This window comes from Actinia tenebrosa, unplaced genomic scaffold (genome assembly GCF_029948245.1).
Source record: "Actinia tenebrosa isolate PJP-AT-01 unplaced genomic scaffold, QUT_ActTen_1.0 PGA_scaffold3__52_contigs__length_22856419, whole genome shotgun sequence".
Taxonomy (NCBI): Eukaryota; Metazoa; Cnidaria; class Anthozoa; order Actiniaria; family Actiniidae; genus Actinia; species Actinia tenebrosa.
The window spans coordinates 5,788,009-5,797,521 of record NW_028292580.1 but is presented as its reverse complement, the minus strand read 5'-3'; the positions used below and the strand labels follow the sequence as shown (position 1 = coordinate 5,797,521).

The 9,513-nt window shown below is 37.6% G+C and overlaps 1 protein-coding gene across 1 annotated transcript; it reads right to left on the bottom strand.

The window, feature by feature from the left end:
• Positions 1–347: 347 nt before the first annotated feature.
• Positions 348–3,217, bottom strand: LOC116295249 (uncharacterized). Its single transcript, XM_089035815.1, has 6 exons — positions 2,732–3,217; positions 2,533–2,650; positions 1,913–2,129; positions 1,784–1,837; positions 1,346–1,533; positions 348–1,176 (listed from the first exon to the last, which is right to left on the bottom strand). Exons 1-6 carry the CDS (start codon positions 3,215–3,217, stop codon positions 461–463), a joined length of 1,779 nt encoding a protein of 592 aa, XP_088891941.1. The 3' UTR covers positions 348–460.
• Between the last annotated feature and the right edge of the window lie 6,296 nt (positions 3,218–9,513).

Below are 9,513 nucleotides of genomic sequence, written 5' to 3'. Positions count from 1 at the left end.
AGCCAGCAACTACTAGTATTGTAAAACATTTGATGTTATAGCCCAGTAGTTACTGCAATTGTAAACCATGTTTGTAAGCCAGCAACTACTAGTATTGTAAAACATTTCAATTTTTTATGTTGTGGATAGTTTCATGTTTTACCATATGATTTGTGTCTTAAACAGGGTATGGGTTTTCGAGAATTTTTTGTCTTAAATGGGGTCAGGTTTTAGGGGTTCCGGCGGGACACCCCCATCAGATCCCAGGCCAAGAACTCCCTTCGGGCTGCTAGGAAATCAATTTTAGAGGTTTTTTTAATTTTAACTGTTTCTTAAGTTTGTCATATAAATAAAGACAAAATAGACACTGAACTGTAAAAATATATTAATTTTTGATGATGATTATGATGATGATAATGACAACGATGACGATGAGGATGATAAATTTATCCTATAAAAGCTAATAACCTAATGCTTGTTTCTAGTGAGTGATATCGGGTGGGATTGAGGATTCGTAAGCAGATGCAAAGCCACTATCATTGTCATCTCTGAACAAGTAATCACCCTTCTCTTCATCAATAATATACTCTAAAGGGTTCAATACTTTAACATCTTCAGTTGGTCCACACTCATCCATCTCGTTCATCAAATGATCATAAGGAATGTTGATGCATATGCTATTTTTAAGATAATCATCGATGTTTGTAGGGATTGCTATGAGGGCTTTAAATGATTCTACTGAAAATAATAGATGTCTCTGACAGAAGTGCAATTTACGCAAAAGAACACTTCTTTGACCCGCCCAAAGAGTAATGGGAATGTCCGGCCTCCTTCTTAGAGTGACTTCATTTCTTTGTTCCAAGTCTTTGCATTCTTCGTAAAAGAAATGAATAATCCTGGACATCTCCTGGTTCAGCGTGCAGAGTTCTTCACCTGCCCTTTGGCAAAGATTGTATGCATCGATGATTTCTCTCTTAATGGCATCTGGCACTATTTCCTGGTCACAACTTTTGGGAGTACTGGTGTATAGGGAGGAACTGGCTACATTAGTCACTTCATCCCAAGAGAGAGTGCTCATAAAACGCCCATGCTCCTTCAAGATTTGAACAGATGCATTGAACTTTTTAAGCAGGTTCTTCAGGATCTTGCTTTCCTTTGTGACTGCCTTGGTGATGCGGTACGCTTGGGCTTGGCCATCTATAAATAAAAACAACAGTTCACACTAATATTAATATAAATATTAACAATAATGTTAATCGCGGGTAGGTGTGGCAGCAGCAGCAGCAGTAGTAGCAGTAAGAGAAGTAGTAAATACTAAATTTATGAGGATGTAGACATAAAACAATAATGAAACAAAACAGGTGACCTGCATATTTCTTCACTAGGCTTAAAAGAAACCATCTTCTGCGGCCATTCATAAGTAGCAGATTAAGTGTAGACCTCGCAGAGGCTGCTTCACTGGCAACAAGTGTATTCTGGAACTCTTGATCAGTTGGCTTCCATCTCATTGGGATTTTATGGGCCTTTTCAATAGCAAGCAGTTGGTTTACTAGCCTGTAATGATTAAAATATCAAATACAATGTAATAGACCTCTTTAGCTTCGTTGTTTGTTCCCTCATTTCAGACCATGTATTGCCACCCCTTAAGCCTGGGAATTCATTCTTTCATGTGTAAATATTTTAAGAGATGAAGAAATCTCAAGGGAAATGATAATGACATGTGGTCTGAAATGGGCAATTTGCATGCAAAGATAAAGAGGTCTATTGGGGCACAGTGTATTGTTATTACAGTTATTATACCCACTTTCCCATATGTCTCTCACAGGATTCATCAACCTGCTGAAGGATAACATTTTCCCTAAAAAGCAAAAAATGAAGCAATCTTAAATCGAATGACATACATCCCTTTGTGATACCAAACAATAATTCACACCTCAATGCATAAAATTTGCGTAACAGCTGGAAGTACTCCATTATCCATTCATGTCCTTCTGGAAAAGTAACTGGAAATAGATTTTTAATGCAGTAAGTAAATAGAAAAAAAAATATATCCTGCATGTTAGGTTTGTTACCTTTGTGAGCATTCTTGTTAATTAGAATACTCTTTTCTTCCTCCAGCCACTGCTGTATTACCTCCGAGGAAACAATACCTATCAATACAATATTAAATTGTAAAGAAATCCTTGATTTATTTTATTTCTATTAGGCCGAGAGGTCTTTCTTTTCTTTGAAACTGATATTTTGATCATAAAATACAAAGAAATGTATTGAGCGATGCGTGATGTTGAGTATATGACGTCACAGACTCCAAAAAAGAACCGTAAAAATATAATACTTTCGACCTGAATATAGCGATAAAACTTGATAACGTGTTTATTTAACCACTAAAGATTATTCTGAAGAAGTTCAGCTCAATTCAAGTTTGAGCGATTTTCGTTCAAGTCCCCCTTTAAAAATACTGGCTAAGATTGACAGGTGACCAATATATATATAGGTGCAATATATATTTTAATGTTATAAATAGAGTATGCTGCTTCATTTGATGTACATTACCTTTGTCATCAATCAAAGTTAAGGACAAATTGATTTGGTGGCCCATTTCAGCACAATCAGGATCAAAGCAGGATGTAGCAAACGTCTTTGTAAAAATGTATTGCTCCCACTTTCCATCCTTAGAACAAACATGCAGTATTTTACAGTAAGAGATTGAGTATGCAATTTGTTATACAGGATGCAATAGTCTGAAATTTACCTTCCATATCTCAGGGCAATGTAGAATATTCTCTGTACTGTGAAGGCATATACAACAGGATTCACACAGAAAAAAACCTGACGAACCACCACAATCAAGACATCTCAGTTGAGCTGTTTGTGCTTTGCACTTGCTGCATTCTTTATCAAGCTGCAGTAAACCTTCTCGTTTTAGAGAAACTTTAATTAAGTTTGCTCTAATTTCCTGCCAGTGCTTGACAGCACTAGCACTACTTTTTTCGTAGTGGGATGGACCAGGGTCAACTTCAACATTGATGCGATCACTAGCGTCTGGCAAGTCTAGTATATCGTCAGCTGAAGATGAACTTGCCCCATCATCATCTTGTCGACTATTCACAACACCTAGTATTCTCACGGTGCTCTTCACTCGTTTCACTTTTGTTTGGCCGTCCTCGTCAACAAACTTTTGATAATCTCGGACAATTAACTTCGATTTTCCTCTATTACAGCCACGACTGAAGAACATCACTCACAAAACGTTTTAAAGAATAAAATATCTAAGTGCTTTAGAGGCAAAAATAAAACACTAATTACAAAATAAAAGACATATATAATGCGATAAAGATCAGGCGTTCCATTCGGCAAACCCAGAAGAGGTTGGGCGCTAGCTTTATCGCTTTTTACAAAGGTCAGTAACATCTGGTTACAAGGACTTTACAACTTTCAGTAAGCACTGACTCACAACGTACGGGACGGGTGCCCTCCCTTCCCTCTCTCCTCTCCCCATTCCCCCTCCTAAACAGGCCCCCCACCTCTTCCAACTACCCCTCCCCTCCCCTCCCCATTTGGGCCGCTACGCAGGCTATCATCATGTTGTGTGCTTTAAAATAACGATAGAGCATACCTATCCACATCTAAAGCTCAGAAGTCACGATTGTTAACTTGCCAAGGCATCCAATCCTCTAAAATCCAATCTAGCATATCCAGATTGTATATCTTTCTTGTTTCCTCTGCAATACCTCTACCATCACTTGCTTTATGCCAGTTATGTACAATATGAACCACTTTTGCAGCACCATCAAAAGGAAGCATTGGAAGGCGATGTTTTTCTGTGTTCCATGATTGCAGGAATGAAATAACGGTTCACTTTGGCTGCCGTCTTGCACGCCTGGACTACACTCTTCTTTTGTTTTAAAATATTAAAGAATCGAAATGAAGCTTAATTGGGCTGTTTGGTGAATGGATATTTTTCCTCATTTTGGAAGGAATTATCTTCTACTTATTTGAACATGAAGTGATATCTTTCATAATCCTTTCCAAATTCCAAACCAGCTTCTTTTTCTTGGCAACCTAGTTTGCCGATGGAATTTTTGAGCCACTATAGGACGAAGAAGCTAAAAAACTGACAGTGGGACTCATCAACACCGTGTAGAGATTAAGGACCACTGCTTCTGCCTCATCGAGTGACCCACTTTTAATCAGAAGACCAAAGAAATGCAGAAGAAATGGAACTTGTTCTTTTGAACACCTAAAAAAACAAATGTTGAAAAGAAAAAAAGAAATTACAAAAACCACAACAATGGTATAATTAAAACCAAGATAAAAGCACTGCAGATTTAAGCTCAAAAGGCATTTGTACGTCAATAAGCCCAAAGTAATATTATGGATAGACAGGGGGTGAAATGATCCTAAGATAACTTCAAGACAGCATGGAGAAAAAGACAGTTATCTTTGAGATGAGAACGATTTCAACCTACATTCGCTTTGACTTGGTTGCCATTTCATGCATAACATGGCTCGTGCATTCATGCGGTGTCATCTTCCCGTGATCGCGGATTGCCATTCTCCATGCCCGCTTAAGGAAGTCTAAAAATGACTCGCCTTTTATTTCCTTTAAGGAAGCCAAGATAAAAGGAAAACTCAAATCGCTTTCCATGGATAGTGGTATGGAAACGTGAGAAGAGCCAAGTATATCTGCCTCTGAATGACGAAATAGAGATAGAAAGTGCAGTATGTATGCTTGCAGAGTGGCTGTTAGTAATCATTTCCGCCACAGCAAGACGGGCTTCTCCATAAACAGGGTGTGATAGCACTATTGCATAGTAATAGACAGGTTTATCCGAATAGACCTTCCTAACTATGGAACCTGTTGCACCCCAGTGCAACCTGCAAACGGAGCACAGGTCGTGCCATAAGTGGACACCAGCCTCTGTCCACAACGTTAGAGAAAATGGCTCAATCGAAATATACTGCACGTAGCCAAACAATTTTCGCCGCATCACATGTTCTTCTCCCACCAATCCAGCTTTTTTTGTTGGTATTTCTGTTCCAATTTCTTCCTCAAAATTAGAAGGCTGGAGGTGAGACTGGCACTCAGTTGTTCTTCTTTTCTAGCTTAAGAGGAAATCCTGCAAAGCACACTTGGCGATCCAATCTCGTCTCTATTGCCTGATGCAAATTCTTCAGAAGGAATTTCGGGAAGTCGACTATGATACAATTTAGAAGGTGTACATGTTTTAAGTTTTTGGTTTTTCGCTAGGGTTAGAAGTGACAAACAATTGCATTTATGAACAATTAATTACCCAAAAGTGAAAATTCATTAGTGCTATTAGCATAATCATTGACAATCTATAACAATCATTAGCGATTTTTTAATTTATTTTAGCCTTCAGTTTCTTCGCCATTTATACATCGTGGCAAATGCGTTTGCATATATCTGAACCACTGACCACATTTAGCGATAGTGATAGTTGCCACATTTCTCTGGAACCCTTCCATTAGCAACTGCGTTCTGTAGTGACCTAGAGCAATCCCTTGTCTTCTTGCCTCAGCCCGATCGTTCGTATGTTGTTGGATCTCTGGACGGCCGATGTCGGCTTTGATTGCTGCTTTAAGTGAGCTAATTGCTATTCTCCTACGCAGCCGCTATTATGGAGGCAGTTTCCTGAGTTTTTTATATGTTTTAAAGTGATAAAAAAGAACGTCCCTAATGATTGTTTTTTTTCTCTTATTGTTCATTCGAATCATGCAAATGTTTGTTGAACCACGCTATAGAATATAACGTTGACCCTCATGATTGTCCAAACGCGTTATAGATTGTGTCGTGCAATGTACTTTTTTATTGAAAGTACATTGCACGTTATTGATACAACTATTGGCACAAATGAATGTACATTTTCTGTTAATGAACAGCAAAAGGTGTACTTATTGGAAGCCGAGTCGTTCTTGTTGTGACGTCATTCGACGCCAACTAGGTACCAGACCTCGCGATCCCGTCCAAATGGATGGGGCGTGGCAAAACTGCGTACTTCTAGGGCGTTATATCTCCGAGGATATTTAGTCAATCGAAAAAAAACAATTTTTTTATTCATCTCCAACACACAGAAAATCAAAAGCAACTTACATTCATTGCAACAACCAGAACGAGTTTTCTAGTCTTCCTAACCACTTCATCCATCTCGGACCAGCATTTGTCTTATCAGTTTCATAGTCAAAGTGCGGAAACTCAGTAGGCTTTGCATCGTTGTTGTCCTCTTCTTTTTCCCCTTGCTCATGAATCTTTCAATTTCGGTTCAAAGTTCTGCTGCTTTAGTCGATCTCTGTGATCTTTTTTGTGTGTCCTTTACTGCCTCGTCGCCCTTGTAATACTCCTTTAATAGTGCTTAATCAGTTGCGTACTTTATTCCAAAAGCTTCGCATACAGTGTATTTATGTAAAGCTATAACATGTAACCACGTAACCTCATACTGGACTCTACAAGCAGAATAATCCTTTTTAATTTAAAAGATTTATATTCATATCACCCAGAATACATATGTGAAGGCCTTTGCCTTTGTCTATAATATTTTCAAATTCTCTTGATAATTCGCTAATATTAGCCTTTGGGTGTTTATAGATGCAACTAATTATAACGTTGGGTTTGTTTTTTACAGTTTCGATTTTTACCCAGCAGGTTTCAATTAGATCTGAATTTAAACTTATATCTGGTCTTGAGATCTAAGCTCTAAATTTAGAATTTATATATAGCAGCCCCACCGGCATTTGCCATTGAATCGTGATGGAATAAATATATATGTCCTTAAATTCATCAAGCTTTTCGTGAATAATAAATATATATATTTACTACTCATGATTTTACCCCTCTTAGTCCAGATGAACTTGAATTTCTGTGTTTTCATGAGTCATAGATGGAAACGCGTTGTCATTGTTAGGATCGTCTCTAGAGTACACCAGGCGTAGAGGTAAATTAAGATAAAGTTTTTTTTTTAATTAAAAACTTCCTAATAAGCGCTTTACAACAGAGACACAATAATAATATAAAGAGTTTTACATTCTTATTGCAAGGGCGGGAATTTCATAATTTTCCGCTGGTCAGTTTTTCGCAGGATATATGTCACTTCAGTTTTGTAATGACGTCATTTCTGCGCCACTATTTCAGATCAGCTAAAAAAGACTGCACGAAGAATAAATGACATTCAATCGAGTATTTTTCTTACTTAAGAAAGTACTTTAACTTTCTCATACAAATTTATTATGAAGAAAAACAAAAATGTGACACGTTAAAAATATCTTCGTGGTTGTTATATTCTAAGACACTTAGATAATGAAAGCTTGTGCCTAAGGGAGTCCCTCGTATTCCGCCGTCGTGGCCTTCGATCTCTTGCTTGGGACTCTATATCCAATAGAACACTAGCGATCATTATCTAGCCTTTACCTAGAGTGCCTTTACATAAACCCGTGAAATACACTTTATATTCCTCCCCCCACCCCCAGGTGTTAATCGGCTGCATATACCATGAAACATTCTTCGATATGATTTCATATGACGTGATATGATAAAATAACATAAGTAATTATGCTATTATCTTGACACAGACACTGGCGAAATAGTAACCATGTGCAAGGCATGAACAAGTCGATATCAAATACACTGTTAAGGAGATCGCAGTATTTCAGCCTCAGAAATAATTTAAATGAAGAAAGGCTGGATAAAAAAAAATAAAATAGGAGAGCTCTTTTACAAATGGCATTCCGAGACAGAAATAATTGGAATAAGATTATTTTAATGTACTAGACTTGCAGAAAGGGAAATCGAGAACGAGGCCTGGATTTTGATTCAGGCGAGTACGACCGTGAATAACAAAGTTAACGAAATTTTGAACATTAAGATCGATCAGTCTATATCTGGCTCATCTGACATTGACTCTTCAGATGACATGTATTCCTTCTGCATAACATCACTTATCCTCCTCTTGTCTTCCTCGGTCAAAGAGGTTGAAGAATTCAAGGCCTTGTGGCATTGCAGCCTTTTCTGTAAAGCAAAAAGTGGTCAGCACATAAACTTGATTCCAAATAAATATAAATATATAAAAATATATTTAACAATTATAGTGATAGTGTGAGTTTCTTGACCAATCAGCGCGCGAGAAGGGGGCCCAAAAATGATGTTGCTTTAAAACTCATCATTTTACTTTGTAGCATTCCTTGACCATTGTCTTGAGTTGAGGTGAAGTTTTACATATTGTTTTGTTTCTATACATATATAGTCTCGAATTTTACACTGCCATTAAAATGTTCAGTAATTTTATCACCATTTGAAGAACATTACTTGGAATTTCTTCATCGTCAACTGTTGGTTTATCAGTTTCAATTTCGTTCTTCGGGAGACACAACTCTACTTTCCCTCCTAATTTCCACTTCTCAATTATGATTTTAAGGACAGTCTCTCTTTCTAAGTATGTTGGCATCCCTCCCTCACTTAATAAAGATGCCTATTGTTGACATAGTTGTAGTCCTTTCTTTACATTTTTGAGCCTGGTCCAGTTTTTTTCTATTGTCATTGTTTGCCGGCAGCGTTACTTTACCTAAAGTAGAGGTATCAACGTCCAAGCATTTTGGAAAGCGTGTTTCTCGGAATGTTCTATAGTAATTCATTATCCACCTTTGGTAAACAGTACTTGGCTCAAACAGGGACAGCTTCAAAACATTTCTTACCTTTAAAATATGTTTGCAAGGTAAAGCCATTTTGTTTTGGAAAGGACATGTACATGATGAGGGTGTTGTTGTGGAATTGTCAGTTTTGTTAAAAGATCTTGAAGAGCTGAATGTAAATGTGTCTGATGTATCATTTGTTACTGGCTGCACTTTCCGTGATAGATGGAATTGTTCCTCCACATATTTGAATGCATATGGTGTCAGAAAATTCCTATACTGTTCAAGATCTTGATGACATTTTTTCTTTATTGGCTTACGAACGATGGACATAACATAATCATGGCTACGCTCACTTCTCAGTACGTTGAGGACAGAAAGGAATTCATGGGATAATTGCAATATACTTGCATAATTACTGCAGACAGACTTTATTTTGCTGAACGTGGACTCTAAGCGATTGTTAGTAGTTTCTCCAAGATTTAGTGTAAAATCATTGAAGCATGACACCCACTGTGCTTTAATCGGAGTCCAGTTTTTGTCTATGTAAATTCTTACTGATCTGCTGATGGAATCAAGTTCTTGATAGTTTGCATATTCACTACGTGTTCTCGAGTAGGCGATTTTCGTTAAAATTTCTAAGGAACGATTCCTTTCAGCAGACGTGATCCCCATATTTTCGTACGTAATTTCTCTCTGAAAAGATCTTAGTGTACGATAGAGGCATATGTTAATGCTGCTTGAGGAAAACACTTTGTGAAAGTCTCTCTTTCGGCGAAGTCATTGTCGGACATGACAACACGAGTGTTCACCCATGCAGGACAGAATTTCTTCAATGCATTCACTGCAGCTTCAATGACTTCTTTAGTCTCTTCGGCAAAAAAAAAACAT